This window comes from Primulina tabacum, chromosome 6, assembly GCF_025594145.1.
Source record: "Primulina tabacum isolate GXHZ01 chromosome 6, ASM2559414v2, whole genome shotgun sequence".
Classification (NCBI taxonomy): Eukaryota; Viridiplantae; Streptophyta; class Magnoliopsida; order Lamiales; family Gesneriaceae; genus Primulina; species Primulina tabacum.
The window spans coordinates 4,382,400-4,403,211 of NC_134555.1; the positions used below are offsets into that span (position 1 = coordinate 4,382,400).

The window sequence follows — 20,812 nt, forward strand, 5'->3', positions numbered from 1 at the left end:
ATTCGGGATTGCACAACTCGAGTTAGGTTTGACTTGAGTTTCCCAAAATCACATACTTTATTTTATTGCATTGATATTTGCAGATTATCAGATTGATATGTTTAGCCTATTGAATAATAGCAAAGCCAGAATTTGAGTCTAGGACAGATCAGCCTAGCTAGGGCAGAACCGCCAAGTCTTGGACAGAACTGCTAAGACCCTAGACTTGTGGTATATCGATGAGCTTAGATGTAGATCGACTTCTATTGTAGACATTCGATATAGCATGCCCAAGTCTAAGTATTTGTCAGAACTGCTAAGACTCTAGACTTACGGTGTATCGATGAGCTTAGATGTAGATCTACGTCTATTGTAGACATTCGATACAGCATACCAAAGTCTAATTAGATCGGGATCCCTAGATTAGAAATAATATAAGATTAGATAACAAGTCATTGATTCATGTAGTCAGACTAGATACATGTTTTGATGTTTGTTTATGCTTTTATATATGTTTTATATGATTGCATGTATACATTGTTTATACTGGGATATTTATATCTCACCGGAGTTATCCGGCTGTTGTCTTGTTTTGTATGTGTGCATGACAACAGGTGGGGCATGATCAGGGTCAAGAAGATGATGAGAGATCGAGATTAGAGTGGTGATCACGGACTTGGATGTAGACTTGGTTTAGTACTTGAAATTTAGTAATTGAACCTTAGACTAGTTTGAATAATTATTGTACTTTATTGTACTTTTATACTGAGATGTATATTAGTTAAATTCCATTACGTTCCGCACTTACATTTTAAAAAGAAAAATTTTTAGACCCTGTTTATCTTAATTGATAATTAAACCCCAAAGATGATTAAGAAGATGATTAGCGTCCGGGTCCCCACATTTATTTTTTGTTTTTCGAAAAATTACTATTTTATTTATTTTTTTGGAAACATAAAAGAGTAATAGTTACAAAATTTCTAGCTCTTCCTTTGCCTTTAGTATTGTTAAATGTGATCTATTAGATTGGTAAATTTCATTTTCTTAATTGTAGAAATGTGATCTCATTAAGGATGATAATTTTTTTATAAGTAGAATCTGAAAAACCCGAAATATGACAGGTTTGGGGACTAATTTAGGTTCATGTTCAGAAATTTTTTGAATACCCGAAATAGCTTGGGACGAGTACGAGTATATTATTTTCATCATCAAACATATCCTGATATTATTATTATTATTATTATTAGTAATAATAATAATAAGTTCATGTTCGATGAAGGTTCAAACATTTTTCAAACCCGTCCTTGCCCTCTTTTATTACTATTTTTGAAACGAGGATAAAGATGAAGATTTGATTCATGCGAGTTTGGATTTGAGAATTCTCCGAACTCGAAAGAAGTGGAAACGAGGATGACAAAACTCGCCTACATCCTTTCTTGTTGTCATCCCTAATCGAGAACATTGTGAAGAATGAATTTGAATATAAAATTTGTAACTTAAAAAATAGTTTTTATAAGTTCAGTTTTTTTAAATTATTGATATTAAAAATATAGAAGCGGTTTTGACGTTTGAATAAATATTAAAAAGTGAAATTTTAAAAAGAATTAAAATAAAAGTAAAAAAAAACCATAAATTTTTAAAATGAAATTTTGTAATAAAATAGGAAAAGAGTTTTCTTTTTAAAAAATGAACTTCTTGGACCAAACAGGCTTTGAGCAGATAACGACCAATGTACAATAATATAATGTCCAGCAATGAATGATGATCGGAGACAAGAAGCAACAAGTGGAAAGAACGATTCATGAATGAGAACTCCGCCCACACTTCTCTCACTGACCATTGACTCTGCACTTAACAACTTCGCCCATATATCTGATATCTCTTTTCTGCCTCATCACATTCTTCTTGAGCTCTTCCTGGTATGAATCCTTAAACTCCGTCTCATTTTCTCTTTTGTTGGTTGTATTTGTGTGCAAGATTGTTTCTTGTTTAAACTTTTCCCTGCCCTTTGGACTGTATGAAACGGGTTTGTCTTGGTTTTTGCGATTGGCTTGTGTATTGATGTGATCCGCTGGTCTTCTGGATTTTAGGGCTTTTAGCCTTTTACTATAGTGGTCATTTTTTTCTCTATGATTTTGATAAGAGATTCGATTCTTGGCGGATCATCGCACTGTTATCGGACCAAGTTGTGTGAATTTACGGATCACTGTTCAGACTTAAATTTTATGAGTGCCCCGTTGGTCTGCCCATATCTATATTATGTATGTCTGTACTGAAGTGTTTGCTACAGTGGTTGTTGATGAACCAGTTATTCAAGTTTCATTCACCAGTTATTCAAGTTTCATTGGTTTATCGCTGAGGAGGTTCCTGATTTTGATTCATCTCATGATTTAGACTTTTAGAGTGTTTGTCGATTCTAAAGAATTTTCAAAAAAACTATTTCCTTTAGAATTAGTGGCTTTTTTCGAGCATTGAAATTGTCAGATTAATGGAGGAATAATGTTATTACTTCAGTTTATGCTGATTGTGGATAATCTTAGGTTGCGCTTGAATTTATTTATTTGATTTGGGAAAGGATTTGAGGAATGAATTAGCATAAGTGCTGTTGAAATTTCTCAACTTGATATATATTTGATTTGAAATTCACTTGAATTTTGTGGATCCAAATAAGTTAAGATCAATCAATCCAAGCACAAGCTTATTCGATTTGCCTTGCTTGTTGGATATCTGGTTTTGTCACTTGGTACATGCTGAGTTTTTCATCTCTTTGTTTAGTTCTATTGATTGAATGATAATCATCTCGTGTATTTAATTCTCCTCAACTTCCTTTGAACTTTGTTTTTGCTCGTCTTGTCACACACGTGCAAACTTTTTAAGTCATCAGTGATCAGTTGTACTATAGCCTCATTGTAGAAGAAATTTGACTTTTAAAAAAGCAAAAGATCGAAGGAAGCAGATTTTTTTTTTTCTGATCCCTGTTGCTATGGTTTGATGGCTGAAATAACTTATCCTCATTGTTGCTTATTTGCTATTATATTCTATGCACATTCATGCGCAAACTTCTTTGATTGTTAGAGAACACTGAAAGCTGGGAAACTGAATGAGAGGATACTGAAGTTGTTTGCGGCAACTGGCAAAGAAGAAATCCTTTCTGTCATTGATGCTTTTAATATTCAACATAATCTTGTCCCCGTTCTTCCTACCCGTAAGTCATCTTGCAATTATTGTTCTTTCTGAGTTTTAACTTGATCTCCTTTGTGACTTTCAAATTCATGTCAGGGTGCTCTGACAAATTTTGATACCGTCGGCATCGAGTCACTGTGCGGCAATAAGTGCAAGCTAGACACTAGCCCTTATTAGGAAGACAAATCTCCTCTCATTCGGATTTCTCTTGGTTAGAATTTGAAATAATGTCTCAGATTAGCATTAGAGACGAAGAGGTGGATATTGTGGTAGGTGCCCTTCAGCCAGATCTTACATCGTTCATGGAAGAGTGGAGACCAATTTTCTCCCGCTTCCACCTTATAATTGTCAAAGATCCTGAACTCAAAGAGGACCTTAAAATTCCAGATGGATTTAACATGGATCTCTATACAAAGCCCGATATAGATCGTGTTGTGGGCTCTTCATCAAGTGCAATTTCTTTTTCTGGATACTCTTGTCGGTATTTTGGCTATCTTATGTCTCGTAAAAGTTATGTAATCTGTATTGATGATGATTGTATCCCTGCTAGAGATAGCAATGGGTATATAATTGATGCTGTCTCCCAGCATATTACTAACCTTGCAGCCCCTGCTACTCCATTTTTCTTCAACACTCTCTATGACCCTTTCCGTGAGGGAACTGATTTTGTTCGAGGCTACCCCTTTAGCTTAAGAAATGGGGTGGACTGCGGCCTTTCTTGTGGATTGTGGCTCAATCTAGCAGACTATGATGCTCCCACTCAAGTCCTCAAGCCAGATCTGAGAAACTTGAGGTATGTCGATGCAGTTCTCACCGTACCATCAAGAACCATGATGCCCGTTAGTGGAATCAACATAGGTATCAATAGTCAGTTGCTGGGACCGGCTATGCTTCCAGCTTTTCGGTTGGCGAAGGAAGGAAAGCTGAGGTGGGAAACGGTGGAAGATATATGGAGTGGGATGTGTGTTAAGTTAGTTTGTGATCACTTGAGCCTCGGCGTGAAAAGTGGGCTTCCCTACGTGTGGAGAAAAGAACGAGGCGATGCTATCGAAAGTTTGAGAAAAGAGTGGGATGGAGTTAAGCTGATGGAAGATGTGGTTCCGTTCTTTCAATCAGTAAGATTGTCCCAAGAGGCCGTTACAGCGGAAGATTGTGTAACTGAGATTGCTGCATTTGTAAAAGAAAAACTGGGACCAGTTAATCCAGTATTTGCTCGTGCTGCTGATACTATGGTCGAGTGGATCAAGATTTGGACACGAGTGCGCGGACCCAGTAGAGTGCAAACTCAATAGGTTCAAGACACCACTGGTTGGTGTTGATGCATATTTTTTTCTTATTTGTCTTTGAAACCTCTGTTTCATGCGAGGTGTTTACTAACTCATTAAATACTTTAAAGTTTTCCTTTCTTTATTTGATTTCTCGACAAAGCATTATGTGACATTTAATCTTATGGAGTTTCAAGTTTCAAATGCCAATTTTATAGAATTTGAAGTGCATCGGCTTTCGTGTTGTTCGTTTAACCTTTTGATCTGCTTTCACTCTTTAAGCCTTGGTCGAGATAGAAGATTTCTTGAGGATTTCAGAAATCCATTATTTATTTGGAAATTTCATGAGTTTAAAGTTTTTGCCATTTCAATTGTGACTTGTTTGTGAAAATCTTATGTTCTAACTTCTTGATTTAGTAGACTTATCCCTTTCTAAATAAACGATTCTCCAACTGAACACCAATTTATTTTTTCATTAAAAAAAATACTTTTGATGAGGAAGTTTCCCGTACAAATGCACTCAGAATTAAATCTTCAGGAATCGGAAGTCTTGCTTACATTATGTTTAAACAACAGCAGACCAAAATCAAATGGATGTCCTCTAGTTGGTAGATTGGCACATGTATCCTTCCTTTTCTTCACAGGTTTAATATTTTTTCAGAAAAATAGCCTTCATGACTTTGAAATTCAAAAATCAGATAGTGTTATGTAAATTATTTCGTTACACATCAAACATATGAACTAGCAACTTGTATATTTTGTGACTACTACAGTTGTTTCTTTTCTCTAATGTAGACGCAAATACTTCAAAACTTGCATGAAAACGATGGAAGCAGCTTTAAGGTTAAAATCTCCAACAACCAAAGCAGCGTTTTATGGAAAACACACCAGAAGAAGGACGTGGCTTTTCAGGCTCTGATTTTTTAAGGCTACTCACTGGGAAATGCCTGTAGAAAGCTTGCACTGCCCCTGTAACCCCGTCCTCGGTTTCCATAGACTTGGCCAATTTTACTGCTTCTTGTTTCACCTGCGTTATGAAGCATGCAGGAATCAGTTATTTTCAAGTTGTGGACTCCATTCATTGATTACATTACAATCTCGAGGCGCTGCACCAAGAGTTAACCAAAGTCAGAAGCTCGAGAGACTGAGCCTATTTCATAATGATGGAAAGTTAGCCGAGAAGTAATTTTGAAAATCCTATGCCATGCAGTTGAAAACAATTGAGGAATTAAATCCATATTTCATAATCCAGCTTAGACAAGACTAGATTCTTAGAATAAAAGTTATGTTTCATACCTGAGCATCGAGCATGAACCGGATCGCATCGACCAATTTCTCGAGTGAAAATTCATTGACAGGAATTGGTGCCGGACCAACTCCCCGAGCATGCACCTGTGCTCCCCAAAAGGGTTGATCTCCAAAGAAAGGAACCACAGTTGTCGGGCACTAAGAAACAGCAAATTTGGAAAAAAGTCGGCAATAAATTACTTGAAACCATAAATTTTGAAATAATTTATAGGATAAGTCGCCACTTACTGCAGCTTTAAGACCAGCAGCAGTTGTTCCAGCACCTCCATGGTGTACCTAAAATGCAACAAAAGACACGTCAAAATTTCATGAACGAAAACATCAGCCAAGAACAGCCGATGGTAATGAAAGTGCAACTTCAATGGGGTTATGAAAAGTTACAACATATGAAATCGACCTACTGGATGATTTCCAGATCACGGTGGACGAAAACATGAATATAAGTACATTTGAACAAATAAAAAAGCAGGGAATTCACCACAGCTGCGCATCTTGTGAAAAGCCAATCATGGGGACAGTTTTCCAAAAGGTAGACAAAGTCCTTTGGCTCTGCCACTGAATGCACAAAATACAGATGATTTTTTATGTCTCAGTCTATTCAAATTGACAAAAGAAATCAACAACCAATAAATTAACAAACGTTGATAGCAGAAACATGAAGAAGCGTACAGTCTCCCAGGCCACCCCAGCCTTTGTTGATAATGCCCCGTTGTCCTGTAATTTCAAGAGCTCGAACAATTATTTCAGTCATCTTTTCTGGCTCCTCAACTGGCTGGAAAGATGCAGAACCAGAACGAAACAAAAAACATCAATTCTACAAAGATCCAAAAGCTGTGTTTTGATTGTTTCTCTCATCTTGACAAATCATTCTATGTGATCAGAGAATCGTTGAAAATTGCATATGTTAATGTCTTGATGATGATATGCAGATGCTCATTATTGTTCATTGTAAAAAAAAAATCTGATAAGTTACAAGACACCAGGAACTTACAAGACTTCCAAAACCAATGTAAATAGGCTTCTCTTTATCTTCAAGCCACTTCAAAAGCGATTCTGGAGGTTCGTAACTAGAGGCAAGTTCCAAAAAACAAAATCCCACTACATCAATTTTAGATCCCCAATCTGCAGGCAGATAAAAAAATCCGCTGCAACATTAACATAATGCGAGAGTCCATTATTCAAGGACTTGGTGTCTCTCATGGCATTGCAAACATTTTATTACAAGACTGGAGAGAGCAGAAACCAAAAAATGCAGAAGCAATTATATCTGAGTCTAAAAAATATTAATCCACAAGGATATTCATCAGTCAAAACAAAATCATGCATGAAACTTGAAACTTGGAATATGATCGTAGCTATAATTTAAGTCGCTTAATTTAATCCATCAAACTCAAAGGTCCAAAGAACTAACCTTTTGGTTTAGGAACAAGGTGGGGACTCCAAATATATCCATAAGGCACGGCTGAAGAAGAGTTATAGGAACCACTCAAATAGGTCATGGGCCTTAGTTTTAGTTTTTTCTTCCTGAATTCATTTATCATGTCGCGTATTCCCAGCCAGATAAGTGCATCAACAATTTGATATGATAACTGCGATAGACAGCCAACTTCTTAGAAATCAGATTCTAAAATGACATCTTTCCAAAATTTCAGTTAAACCACAGGCATATAAACATTATTGCATACTCACTCGATAACCAACTGGTTGCCTGACACGAGAAAGAGGATGTGGAAACTCACTGGTTGGCCTGCAAGTTGTACATCTCAAGATAATTTTATTTGAAGATCTCATGGTAAACAGGGATGTGGGAAATTTAGATCTTAATTTCATATTTTTATTACAAATTGATACGCATCAAGGAAGTGCTTGCAATATCCTCCAAACTACATTATTATGGTGGAAGAAATGCGATGGAATGAAGGGTAACACTAACGTCCAAGGCATCGTAAAAAATATGTGCAGTGGTACTTTGAGTGCCTCGGCGACATGCGTATGTCCTGAACAAGGAGTCCAAACAATAAGATGATATCACTGGCAAAAGCTTCAAAAATATTTCAAGCAAAATAAATATCTTACCATATGCAGGTGGATTGGCAATTATGGCATCTACCTTGAATGAGATATTTGTATCGGGATCAGGACTAGTACACGCAGGAAGTAGGGAAAAGATTATCTCTTTAATTTGGCTCCGTTGGAGATGTATTTCAGAAGGTTCAGATGGTAAGAATCCTTTGTTCTTAACCATATCTACAATAAGCATATATATGATGGTCTCAGCAATTCCTCGAATTAAAAAACTAACTCATATGATGTGTGCAAATGTGGACAAGTAAAAACACCATAAGCTTTAACAAATTTGACACTGCACTAGCGCGCATATATCAAAGCTATTTGGTGGAATTGGGAACGATTTTGTCACTCCACACTTCAGAAACGACGATCTCTTTAATTTTGTTTCGTGGGAGACATATGTCCATATCTACAAAAAAGTATGCACATGAAGGCCACAACCGTTCTTCGAATTAAAAAACTTACTCGTATGACATTGTACACAAAGTTGACAAGTACAATACCATATGCTTTAACAATTTTGTCAGTGTGTTAGAGCACATATATTGTATGTTATTCTGCAGACTTGGGAGTGATTATTGTAACACCCCACATCAGAAAATATGGGATGAGTAGAAATATGATTTTTGGCCATCTGATTTTATACAAATACATCACAACATGATTTGCACAAAAATACTCATCCAGTATCAAGTGCATTACTTGATGGCTTTTACTATAAGATAAGAAGCGTGCATAATGATTCATTCTAAAAATAAAGACTAACGGAGAACACACAAAGTTGAAAAGTTCCAAGAGAAATGGGAATTTTGATCCAGAACTCACAAGCAGCTAGTACTTTTGGGTCTCCACCTAGAGGGTAAAATTCCAATCCAGCGGCCATAACAAATTCTTTAAAATTTGAGTGAGTGGCTAGCCTCACCCTGTGGCCATCGTCCTGTCAGAAGGTTTCCAGCATGAATTAGTCAAGAATCAAGCAGTAGCAGCAAATTCCCTTCACAAATGTCAGTATCCTAGATATTAATCGAAGCAAAAATTTGACATTATTTCCAATCAATAGAGAAAATGGCCTAAGACCAAAGCAAAAATTGGGTAAAAGAATATTCAAAGATAAAGGGATGAATATGTGGGAACATGCTAAATAACACCAAACTCATCTTACTTGTAAGCGTTTTCCGATGGCTATAAATGGCTGTACGTCTCCCCTTGTTCCAACAATTAACATTACAATTTGAAGTGGAGGCAATAATTCTGTATCTTCAGTAATCTCAATATCTTTGATAATATCACCATCATCTATTACTTCAGTACCAGAATTAGAACTTTGTGGTTTAATATTTTCTCCAACATCAAGTTGTACAGTTCCATCATCTTGAATGGTGGCTAATCGCTTCACTAGTTTAAGCTGTCAAAAGCAGGCCAAACATATTAGCTTAGAGGGGCTGAGTTTTGTTCTTTAAAATTATTTTCCAAATAAACATTACACGGAAATACTAAAGAATATTAATTCAGAAAACAAACTAGCACACAAGCACGTCATCTCGCAGCTAACCTTCTTCTTCGGAGGTAAATTTTCGTTTAAAAACTTTCTTAGCAACACACTGAGAGAGTGATTTATTTTTTCCCTCTCAACCATAGTAACCTGACTGGAGGTAGGATCCGACAGGTCTTCTGGTGACTGCTCCATAAAATTGAAATTCTCTCCAGGACGGTTCCTGTCAACAGATTCTAAGCAGTGCAGATCAGGCTTAATGCAGCATAAAACATAGTTACATAACTGATATCCGAAACTAAAAGAGCATTTCCTCTCTAAAGAAAAAATGAAAAACGGTATCTTAATAACTCGATTATTAAACCATCAGAGGTTCCAGAAATTCAAAGAGCCATATTTTCTACAAATTTAGGCGTTAAACGATTGAGAATAAGGAAAATATAGATTGACTGAAAATTCCCTTTATGTTCCGGTCTTAATCACTATTTAAAGCGACTAATCAGCTAGTGAAAAAATCTAAGCATGTGTTAAATATAGATTTTGAAAATCAACAGTAACTTGGATAGTATGAAACCTTTTTATTCAAATTATATTACAAAAGTTACAGAGTCGTTATCAGTCATCAGGATTCTTGATCATGACGGATATTTAAACTTGTAAAGTCCGATGGCACGTATTGTCAAGGTGGCAATATTTAGTTTAACAGCATAAGGACATTGATCTCATCTATTTGTTTTATGAGTACTCATAAAATTTACCGACATCAACATGAGTGTACTCGACTCTTATACCATCCAACGCTCTTCTGGTATTTCCTGTGAACATTAAAATACCAGAAAGCTCATTCTTTGGTGCAATGGTAAATCAGACTCTAGGTGTATTCTCCTCTCACTACTATATTATCCCAAATGCTGGTGTATCAGGAGCTCCCATTATCTTCAATCTTGCTTTTCAGTCTTTGTCCAAATATAACACATTACATGACTAATGCACTAGAAGGTTAGAAACCACTTTGAGCTCATGGGATCTGAGACAATAATAAGTATAAGGTAGAATTTGTGAAATATCATGCTGAATATCCAAGTTGTACACATATATGTTGATCGGTTTTGGGTAACAAAAGCTCAAATAAAATTAATTTAATTCCATAAAATATGATGAGGATTGGGCTCCAAATCCCGGTATCTTATTGGAATTTACTTGTCACCGAAACTTGAACTCCTGGTAGCTGAACCCCCTGAACAATGTTATATTCAATGGTTTTCTTGAAAATACACTAAAACACATTCATCAGAAATGTCCTCGGGGCCACGCCAGTAAACTAGGAAAAGGTCGGTGATCAAATTGAAAAAAGAAAATTTTGTGGTGTCAGCACTGTAGAAATTTGTTACTCCCCCAAAACTGGAGTAAACCGGCCCTGCTTGTACCCTAGGCTTCAATAGTGTGTACCAGCCATACGAAAACCTGTTCTAAACTATACTCAAAAGACTACCACCCCTATGGTTCTCAACGAAGAGAGGAAGCACCAGTTACCGGTAGGGGCCTGCTCAAAAGAAAATAACAACAATTTCTAATTTTATTACATTAGAGTCTAATCTTTGTCCCCTAATTGTTGATTTTCGTGATATTAAACCAGTACTAGAAGATGATTACCTGCGGAGCCCGAACGGGGATCATAATGAGAAATCCCATTTACGCCCTCACTAGTTCTTGATTCTTCTACCCTACCCTTACCATCACCATTTTCTCCTTCAACCTCGACCACAAAATCTACAGGAAACTCTGCCATTACACCTATGGAATCAAAGAAAGAAACCCAAGTGAAAAGAATGATTTTTTCAACCATAACGGTTGATGGGCTCACCTTCCACACCTTAATTACAAGCTAAGAAATCCAGGAATCAAAGATGATTTAAAAATTACATTCATGCATGCAAGCCCGCCGCTTCTTCTGGAAGTAACCGGAAAAGGTGGGGCCAACAAGAAGAAGAATCGAGTTGTGTTCTCTCTGGTCTCAAGAAAATCAAAATATCGAAACACGGAGAATAATTTTAAGGTGTTCGATGGAGCAAGTTTGATTTTGATTCCGTTTGTCAATCCTTTTAGTTGGTTTCAGGGAAAAAGTGAAAGACGCGGAGGTGGAAAGTGCGCACGTTGTCAGGGGCATCTGTCATTACCAACTCTCATGCAACGTGGTTCGCTCTTGTGTTTCTGGCTATTTATTTTTGCGAGCCAAAGTCTAAACTAACGCGACAGCAGAGCTAGACCAGGCGATAAAAAAAATATTGAAAAAGAGAATCGAATTCATGTGAAAATTACGTTTTGATTATTATGATGAAAGGAACAAAATCAAGAATTCTGATTCAAAATCGCAGGTTGTCTAAAATAAACACAATAATGGTAGGATGAAGACGTAAAGCTACCGATCAAATATTTTGTTCTGCGTGGTAACTAATTGCATAATATCTTTATTTTCTCTCTTTTTTTAACTTCAGAAATAAAAATTAATAATCGATTCTATAAATCTAAGTCTCGAATGCAAGCCAAGCTGTTCGGAAGGGAATGATTGGACAAATAGACCAGTGGCGGAGCCAGGAATATGACTACTCAGTCTAGAATTTTAAACTCTAAAATCCTTTAATATTTTAAATTGATTTACCCGGACTAATATCAAACTTATCCAAAATTATACAAAAATTTACATATAATTTTTTTAAAAAAAATAAAACCACCTGGGCTAAAGCTCTGGTGGCAAGGACTATGGCTACGCCACTGAAATAGACTTTAGGTCTGTAGAGTTGGTTTAATCAGATGTCAAAAAATAGGGGTATAATATTCCAACATCCTTTGAGGAACAATACATTATTAATATTATTATATATATTTAATTTTTTTATCAACTCATTAACTATCTCATTCTAAATTAAAATCGCTAATACTTTCAATCCTTCAACCAGACATAAAATCAGTGACCTTAGCTACAATACGGATAGCCTAATTTGATTATTTATATACAAAAAATACATTTTAATTTCATTCACTATATATTAATATTTTTTATTTATATATAACAAATATATTGTTTTTTGGATTATGAGGCTCTACTCTTTCATTTTACTCTAATCTAGTAATAATCCTTTAACCATATTGATTAAAGCAAAAATTGTGTGTGAAACGGTTTCATGGGTCGTATTTTGTGAGACAAGTATCTTATTTGGGTCATTCATGAAAAAATATTACTTTTTGACAAAAACTTGTGCGAGACGGTCTCACGGGTCGTATTTTGTGAGACGGATCTCTTATTTTGGTCATCCATGAAAAAATATTACTTTTTATGCTAAGAGTATTATTTTTTATTGTGAATATCGGTAAGTTTGACTCGTCTCACAGATAAAGATTCATGAGAATGTCTCACAAGAGACCTACTCTTATTTTTTATGCTAAGAGTATTAGTTTTTATTGTGCATATCGGTAGGGTTGATCCGTCTCACAGATAAAGATTCGTGAGACCGTCTACAAGAGACCTACTCATTGATTAAATACTTTTTATGTTTAATTTAGGCACATATTTATTTTAGTTAACTTATTCAACAATAGAATACGTAGATTAGCAATATCGAGGTTGAATTGTGAGAATCAAGTGAAAAGACGAATAAAATAGGGACATAATTTTCAAAATTCTATGTCATATCCAACCAAAAATTCGAATCAAAATAAATTAATTTACACATTAAAAACATATTTATCTATTATTTATTTACTTTTACAGATTTACAAAAATTCTTATAAAAAAAATACATTTTATAAATTGTAATTATAACGATAAGAAAATATCAACAATGAACAACATATTGCCATAATTTATATAAATTAATTAAGTAATTTTATTTTAAATATATAAAAATGGCAAAGCCATTTTGGTGATATATGGGCCCACGATCCAATAAGTTTTGGGCTTGTGTGCTTGGGAGTAAACTGACGATGCTAGTGGTGTAAAACAAGGCCCAATCCGATGTAATACTTGTATGTCATTAATTAAACTTGAGTAATGTATAACGACCGCTTTGGTGCGTCAAGGTGACACCAAACTAAAGTTTCATATATGGTCATCATGCTTCAATTACATTGACGCACGCATTGTATGCTTGTAAATATTTTTTATAATTTATTTGATTTATATTTAAATGAAGATCAAAATATAATTATAAGAAATAGTGAATGACTACGCTGTAATTTTGATATATAAATTAAAAAATAAATTGAAAAATAAAAAAATACAAAAATGATCTCAATGAGAATTGAACCTATAATTATTAAGACAGACCATGACACCAAAGTTATTTACTCTAAGTGTCTCAAACTTAATAAAATAGTATAGATTAAGGAAAATATTAACAAAAAAAGATGGAAAAACTAAAGTGTAAAAACCTTAATTTTAGATCTGTCAACAACTTGTGCAATCTGAGTTTGGTTAATGGCTTGCCTGACTTAAAATTTGGCAATAATCATGTTTATCATGCATGTCAGTTAGGTAAACAGGCGAGATATGGTTTAAAAACAAAGTAAAGAACTAACAACTGGATGCTTAGAACTCTTGCGTATAGATTTATTTGGTCCTATTCTTATAAAAAGCTTAGAACAAATGAAATATACTCTTGTAATTATTGATGATTTTTCTCGATTTATTTGGATTATATTTTTAAGTGGTAAATATTGCACCAGTACCCAACCGATTAAATTTCTTAAGTGCATTCAAAATGAGAAATCAAGTAAAATAATCAACATCAAAAGTGATCGAGGAACTGAATTTACTAACAAAACTCTTGAGTCTTATATGTCAAAATAGTGAATTCATCATAATTAGTCAGCTGCTAGATCTCCTGAACAAAATGGAGTAACAGAAATAAAGAACATAACTTTGAAAGAAGCTGCTAGCTAAGAATATGCTTGCTGATTCAGGAATTTCACAAAGATTTTGGGTAGAATCCATCGATAATGCATATGAGATATGGAATGAAAGTAAACCTAATATGTCATATTTCATATTTTTGAATGTATATGTTACATTCGTAATAACTGTAAAAATAATTTGAATGTGTTTGATGCTAAATCAGATGTCAGTATTTTTCTAGGATATTTGACAGTGAGTAAGACTTTTCGAGTATTTAAAAAAAGACATTAAATGTTGAAGAATCAGTGCATGTTTTTGATGAAACAAAGGTGACAGACAAACAAACAAACCCAATTTATCTAAATAATTAGGTGGAAGATATCAATCTAGATGATGAAAATGAAGATGAGATCAATGTAAATAAGAAAAGTTTGTTAAACTGATGCAAGACAAATTCAAGATGAGCATGATGAGAGAACTGACATTCTTTTAGTTTGCAAGTCAGACAGTTAAATAATGGAATTTTCATCAGTTAGACTAAGCACCCCAAAGAGTTAATGAAACGATTTGGCATGAAAATGTGTTCTGCTGCAGCAATCCCCAAGGATTGAAGGTGCAGTCACTCAGTTTTTTTATGCAAATTGAAGAAGTTTTTAAAGCTCACCTGACTCTGCTCATTGAACAAGGACCATCCTCTAGTTCAAATCCAAATCTCTCCATGGTTGTATCTCAACCTATCTCAATCAAAGAAATTCCAATTGTTTCTCTGTCTCCAGAACTGAACATCTCTGCAGGCTATATTTTGGATAATATCACTGCTAGTCTGGCTTCCATCATCTCGAGTCTCATGAAGATTTCTCCTTAAAGATTGATATAGTGTCTACCCAACTGATCTTAGTTTTTGAAATTTTGAAGATCTCTTGTGTTGACAAAAAAAGGGGACGTTAGTTAGAAAGGGGAAATGAGTCAGAAGAAAGAGCCCATAAAAAAAAAAAACTCTTCAAGAGATCAACTGAGTCAAGCAAACACTCGAGTACAAAGAGATTTCATACAAGATAGTGCTAGCTTATCAGTTTATCCACAATTAGTTGTATATCATGATCTTTTAAGTTTTATAATTCAGATTTAAGTCTTATGGAAATCAGTTATTTACGCACATTTTGTCAAACACCAAAAGAGGAAAATTGTTAGATCAATTAAGTTTATGTTATTTAACAAAGCAAGCAAAACTGAACTGAAAATGAGCTAAACTGAAAGTATTGCAAAAAAATTCGATCGAGATTAACTGATATCAATGTCTACTGAACCGATAGCTGAAGATCAACCAGACTAAAAGATAGTTGAGTGAACAAGCATGAAGAATCAGCTAGACTAATCGGATTTTCAAAATTGTTGAATAAAATCTTTCGTACCAATAGCTTCTGATTTGTTAGAAATCCGTGCGTACTATCTACAATGTACGATTGTCAGAAATGACAATGACATTGAAAAAACGAGATTAAGTGCTACCATATTTGGAACCGATATAATATTTGATTTTCCTGACGGTTGAATCAAAGTCTATAAATAGATGAACTTATCAATCAGTTAGGCTCTCTGGAATTATCGCATAAGTTCAAGTGTTCAAGCTTTCAAGAGCCCAGCTGCTTTCAAGATTTCTTAGCACACACTTCAGTATTATATCAGATAATTGAGGATCAATTTGTATTTAGTATTTTTATTTCGAAATACTTGTAAACTGGCAATGTATTGTTCAGTGTTGTTTCAATAAGTAAACTAAACTAATAGTTTCAGTTAGACAGTGATAAAATCCTACTGAATTGGGTTGTTACAAAAATTGTAATCCTCAAAGCCTTCTAGTGAATATCATTCCTACAAGAAATAAAAGGTAACGTAGGAGTTATTCAAATATTCAAACATCAAGAAACATATTTGTGTTGCAGTCAGCTTATCATTGATAACTTAACTGTTTTTCTTACTTAGTCATTTTTTAGTGTTCAATCTATCAGTATAGCTTCTTTCCGCACAAAACTTATCTGATTAACCAACTGACATTGACTACAAAATCAAAGATAATTAACCCAACTGAATTTTTAGACAAGCTAGTGTGATTGTTTATTCAACCTCTATCTAACCAATCACCTGATATAACAAAACTATCGTTTTGATAATTATTGGTGTCATTATGATTTTTAATCATATAATAATAAATAACATATAAAACTGATATTTTATTCATAAATGAATCAATGGACAATGTTCAATTGATTTGCACCAAATACTCACTATTATTATTGCTTATAACAGGAACCGGGCTCTTCCGGTGCCACCCTACCCGGACCTGCCAACGGAGCTGCGGCCACTCCCCTCTGGTTCAGGAGACACCTGAAATGCGCCAACCGACCCACCACTTGCTTCGGATCCTTGGCTATCTTGTCGTAAGGTGTCCATAGCCTCTCTGTATTTATACCAAAATATACACGACATAAGCTTAAATGTTAATACGCTACCCTAAAATTCTGAATGCACAAGAAGAGCCAACGGCCATAGAAGTACCTGCAGCAGCAGCAGCGCGCGGCCATATGGTTTGCTCGATGTCGGATCCATCAATATGTTCCCCCCACATACACACCTCCCCTCCAAGAACCAAAGCTTGTTGCTTCGGATCAGTGATATTCGTCAGCGGCTCATTCATGTAGAAACCAGGCCAGAGGGCATCCAAATGATCCAGATACCACTTGTCTTGATTACTCACAATACATCGCAATCCAGTTTCAACCACCCTTCGAGCAACACCACTCCCTAGCCTGCATTAATAAAAGAACAGAACAATCACATGCTAGTTGGTTGTGTTGGTAATATGGCCGTTGAGTGAAATGATCAAAGGTTGTTTACCAATTATGAACAACTGTTTTCCGGCTTAGTTTACTGCCAAAGTTGTTAAACGTCTCCTCCCTACGCCATGTTAAAGAGTCACTTCCAAAAGGGACATATATCAGTTTTAAGAACTTGTTCAAGTAATGGGAACATACCAGTTTATGATTTCATATCCATGGGATAAAGCTATCTTCTGTGCTCTCAGCACGAAATACTGATACGCCTCGGAAGTGTTCAGATTGTTTTTCTTTAACCTGTGAAGCATTAAGGTGTAAATCTTTAGAATCTTATAAGAAATATGAATTTGTTTTATAAGATCGCAAATGGATTTCTCTGGCAATTTGTGTCTACTGCTACAGATTTGACACGGTGAAACACATTTGTTTCCGAAAAACTAATGAAATGCTGATGGAATAAATTTACCAACGACAACAATCAAAGTACAGTTATTAAGCAAATTTAGTATTCATACCAATTTCTCACATGAGGAGTTAACAGCCAGCAACCTACAATTGAAAGCTACCTTCCAATAGAACCGAATAAAGATGATAAAAAAGTAAGCAAGAAAATGAAAGTTTTTTGATGTATAAATCTTACTGGTATTCACTTCGTCACCTCCCAGATGAACAAATCTATACTTGAAGATCTTACTGAAATCTGGAAATAAAAAAAATGATGTATCCTGATTTTAACTTTCCGAACGACAATCCCCTTTCTTTATATAATATAATCATACCTGAAAGAATCCCATCTATCAACTTGAAGGTAAACTCATTGCTCACATCAAGGGGCTCTTTACAATCCGATGATGGCCACAGAGCTGGATAGCCAACCCCCCTACATTTATCGTTTTAGCACAAATATATCGATTAAAAAACGAAAATTAAATATTCTAAGTTTGTTATCAAACAAGCATGATAAGTACCAGGAGAGAGCGTGTCCTGGAACGTCTATTTCAGCCAATACATTAATTCCTCGTCTTTGAGCATAACTGCAGCAATGTTAGGACCACCAACTTAGAAAAACAAACCATAGGCTTTTTCTGATTTTATGTAAAAAATTTACATAAGGTATAATAATATGTCACCTACCTCACAATCTCTGCTGCATCATCAATTGTATACCTTTCTGAGATGGAATACGCGCCTTGCCACAGCTTTGGATAGGAAGGTATCTCGAGAGGAAAAGATTGTGAATCTACAATGTGCCAATGTAGCACATTCTGAATGAAACGAAAGCGAGTAAATTTAAGTACAAAATTGAATCTATCATCTTCAAAACCTTAAAAAACACAGAAACTATCTCCACTTGTCCTTGCTAAGGTTGATGTAAGTGTTATGTTGTAAATGTAATTAACAGCTATAATTTTCAATTTTCTGTCAAAGATATCATTTGTTTTAAATTTATTGCTGAATATCTCAAACTGATATCTTCGGCAGAAAAAGTGCTAATGCAGGAAAAAGAGCTTAATAGATAACTAGGCACTTGAGCTAAGTGAAATGTCAGATGTGAAATTTCATACCAACTTGGCGTAAGTCATGGAATCAATAACCTTCTTCATAGTTGGTAGCGTCAGATAATGCCTGGATGTATCTGCATTAATTAAATGTCAGATCTTTCATGCAGGAACCATGTATTTTGAATTCTAACTCAGCAGTGGGATTTGACAAAAATCTCACCGATCAAAAGTCCTCGATACGAGAACCTTGGCTCATCAATGATGTTCCATGGAACCTGATGGACTACGATTCCTCTAGACGTCAAGTTAAAATAGCAGACTTGGCTAAATGTCTGTCAAAATTTTATACAAAACTAGCATTACATTGTTTACCCATTCTCCCCCCACCCCTCGGAAAAAAAAAAATAGAAACACTTTGAGCTTTTATCAGAGAAAACATCAAACCTGAAGACCATGCAATGCTCCATACACGGTTTGTGCCTGCATGAAACCAAATCCTTTAAAATTTATCTTACGAAACACCAGTTTACAATTGCATTTCTCAGCCAATTGTAATTTTGATAGGTGACATTTTAGAGATGGGAATACCTCAATTCGTGCATAAAGTGGATTTCCCTTTGTTGGGATATTTAGCTTGTATGACTCATCAATACCATGTTGTAACTAGACAGGAAAAATCATGAGGTTCTGAAGCTAAAACGATCAATGAATCTAAGAATCTAAATGCATAAAAAGATACATTAATTAATTTATCCACAAGCATACCACGTCAGAAGACGAAAAGATAACCACATGAATCCCTTTCAGCACCAAAGAGGGATCATAATGGGAAACATTGGCTTCAATGACATGATCTAATTTTATGATATCAACTGTCCTTGTGAATGCATCCTTGAGAATCCCAGAAGCATCAGCATACTTTGTCCCTTCGGTCTTCAGCTCGAAATTGTTGCTGAAATAGAGAAGCCGATGTCCATAGCTCACCCATTTCGGCATTGGCCATATGTTCAGTCGGTTGATATCAGCAGCAATCAGGGCCGATTTTACAAGAAAATATACCAAAGACCAGACAAATACAATCTGTAGCCACTTTCTCTCCATCACAAGATCCTATTGAATCAGTTGAAATAAGAAAATATAAAAAACTTATCCCATAGATGAACATCTAATTAAATGGCCATTTTAAAACAATTCCAAACGCAATTCTTGTACACGTTACCTGTTATTGACAAATATGGTTGCGGTTTAAGCAATCCAACAAATTCGTGCAAAATGAAAATCAAAACCCAAAATGGAGTAGACTTGAAGAATCGTCAAGTCTGTTTTTATTTTGAAAAACAAGAACCCATCGTAATCCTACCATTAACGTGCTGCATCTACATCTTTTGGCCTTATTTTCAATGCTAAACAATCAAGAATCTTCCATTTAATGCACATCTTTTCTCATAATTGTGGATCAGTCGCCAAATTCCAATTTAAATTTTCATTTATCCAACAAACAAATAAGAATGCTAATACACGGACTCATATAAACAATATAAAAACAAATAAAAAAATGAGCAATAAAGCAAGCAAAGCATTACTTCAGGATAAAAGTGCAGGAAACAAAAACAACAGAATACCACAAGTTCCCCAAGAATTGCAAGAAAGCGGAGAGCTTTACCGGAGCCTCTGAATAAAGAATCTTGAGCTTCCCAGTAAATTACCCAAACGGAAAAAGATTTTTGGGTTAAGAATCAAGAAAAAGCAAACAATATAATCTGAATAATAGTACAAAATGAGAGGCAGAATAATGGCAACAAATTACGGTTCAACCACTGTATAGACTATATAGTGTTCATGTGGAGGTTACATTTATCCATAGCTGTCCGGATATCATACTCAGAAAATCCCAATTAAATAAATTTTAATATAGAATCTTGCATGTAATGCTCTATTTTATTAAGAAGAAAATGACGTATAATTAGCCGAGGGAGACGGCGAGGAATCTGTTTTTGATTCTTGCACACATTCACGTGAGAGTATGGCCACTTGAGTTGGCATTTGTCGGCAATGGACTGGTAGTTGAAAGTCATGTTAGAATCTGGGTTTTTTCGTGTCTTTAAAAAAAAAAAATTTTGACTTTCAAAATATTTGGATATTCACTTTATTTAAATTTAATAAACATACAAGGATACTTGGCTCCAATTATTTCGATATTAGCGGAATTAGTTTTTGTTGTAATTCTCTACGAACTCTTTTCAATGATTTCTTTTTTCGATCTTCTAATCCGATCCACGGCCGCAATA

The 20,812-nt window shown here is 35.0% G+C and overlaps 3 protein-coding genes across 11 annotated transcripts; 1 reads left to right on the plus strand and 2 right to left on the minus strand.

Moving 5' to 3' along the window:
- The first annotated feature begins 1,682 nt into the window (after positions 1-1,682).
- On the plus strand, positions 1,683-4,658 carry LOC142548871 (putative UDP-arabinopyranose mutase 5). 2 transcript variants are annotated; one of them, XM_075657490.1, is made up of 3 exons: positions 1,683-1,898; positions 3,055-3,188; positions 3,404-4,658. In XM_075657490.1, the coding sequence occupies exons 1-3, from the start codon at positions 1,785-1,787 to the stop codon at positions 4,452-4,454; spliced, it is 1,299 nt and encodes a 432-aa protein (XP_075513605.1). In that variant the 5' UTR covers positions 1,683-1,784; the 3' UTR covers positions 4,455-4,658. The 2 variants fall into 2 exon arrangements, with proteins under 2 accessions (XP_075513605.1, XP_075513604.1); XM_075657489.1 differs by lacking the exon at positions 1,683-1,898 and having other exon boundaries at positions 3,055-3,184; positions 3,259-4,658.
- A 444-nt stretch (positions 4,659-5,102) lies between these two features.
- Positions 5,103-11,483, minus strand: LOC142548870 (sterol 3-beta-glucosyltransferase UGT80A2-like). Of its 7 annotated transcripts, none has more exons than XM_075657488.1 (15): positions 11,221-11,483; positions 10,951-11,091; positions 9,358-9,533; positions 8,968-9,210; positions 8,631-8,742; positions 7,812-7,982; positions 7,669-7,732; positions 7,425-7,482; positions 7,147-7,324; positions 6,727-6,857; positions 6,405-6,449; positions 6,214-6,290; positions 5,964-6,011; positions 5,724-5,873; positions 5,103-5,454 (listed from the first exon to the last, which is right to left on the minus strand). In XM_075657488.1, exons 1-15 carry the CDS (start codon positions 11,228-11,230, stop codon positions 5,451-5,453), a joined length of 1,608 nt encoding a protein of 535 aa, XP_075513603.1. In that variant the 5' UTR covers positions 11,231-11,483; the 3' UTR covers positions 5,103-5,450. The 7 variants fall into 7 exon arrangements, with proteins under 7 accessions (XP_075513603.1, XP_075513596.1, XP_075513598.1 ...); XM_075657481.1 differs by having other exon boundaries at positions 6,405-6,507; positions 11,221-11,482; XM_075657483.1 differs by having other exon boundaries at positions 6,405-6,507; positions 11,171-11,482.
- A 4,853-nt stretch (positions 11,484-16,336) lies between these two features.
- On the minus strand, positions 16,337-20,495 carry LOC142548872 (beta-hexosaminidase 3-like). 2 transcript variants are annotated; one of them, XM_075657492.1, is made up of 15 exons: positions 20,147-20,495; positions 19,290-19,634; positions 19,113-19,187; positions 18,969-19,004; positions 18,745-18,856; positions 18,588-18,658; positions 18,157-18,287; positions 17,991-18,056; positions 17,802-17,902; positions 17,663-17,722; positions 17,538-17,571; positions 17,221-17,319; positions 17,084-17,143; positions 16,745-16,995; positions 16,337-16,646 (listed from the first exon to the last, which is right to left on the minus strand). In XM_075657492.1, exons 2-15 carry the CDS (start codon positions 19,623-19,625, stop codon positions 16,480-16,482), a joined length of 1,599 nt encoding a protein of 532 aa, XP_075513607.1. In that variant the 5' UTR covers positions 19,626-19,634; positions 20,147-20,495; the 3' UTR covers positions 16,337-16,479. The 2 variants fall into 2 exon arrangements, with proteins under 2 accessions (XP_075513607.1, XP_075513606.1); XM_075657491.1 differs by having other exon boundaries at positions 20,188-20,494.
- Positions 20,496-20,812: the final 317 nt, after the last annotated feature.

What these genes read in the sequence shown, in the direction of transcription:
- LOC142548871 (XM_075657490.1), top strand. Translation starts at nt 1,785, where the DNA reads ATGAGAACTCCGCCCACACTTCTCTCACTGACCATTGACTCTGCACTT. An exon ending in TTCTTCTTGAGCTCTTCCTG is followed by an intron (nt 1,899 to 3,054) that starts GTATGAATCCTT and finishes TTTGATTGTTAG; the next exon opens with AGAACACTGAAAGCTGGGAA. An exon ending in CCCGTTCTTCCTACCCGTAA is followed by an intron (nt 3,189 to 3,403) that starts GTCATCTTGCAA and finishes GTCTCAGATTAG; the next exon opens with CATTAGAGACGAAGAGGTGG.
- LOC142548870 (XM_075657481.1), bottom strand. An exon ending in TTTTTTACGATGCCTTGGAC is followed by an intron (nt 7,483 to 7,668) that starts GTTAGTGTTACC and finishes TACAACTTGCAG; the next exon opens with GCCAACCAGTGAGTTTCCAC. An exon ending in ACATTGGTTTTGGAAGTCTT is followed by an intron (nt 6,508 to 6,726) that starts GTAAGTTCCTGG and finishes GCATCTTTCCAG; the next exon opens with CCAGTTGAGGAGCCAGAAAA.
- LOC142548872 (XM_075657492.1), bottom strand. Translation starts at nt 19,625, where the DNA reads ATGGAGAGAAAGTGGCTACAGATTGTATTTGTCTGGTCTTTGGTATAT. An exon ending in TCTTTTCGTCTTCTGACGTG is followed by an intron (nt 19,188 to 19,289) that starts GTATGCTTGTGG and finishes TTTCCTGTCTAG; the next exon opens with TTACAACATGGTATTGATGA. An exon ending in CACTTTATGCACGAATTGAG is followed by an intron (nt 19,005 to 19,112) that starts GTATTCCCATCT and finishes GGTTTCATGCAG; the next exon opens with GCACAAACCGTGTATGGAGC.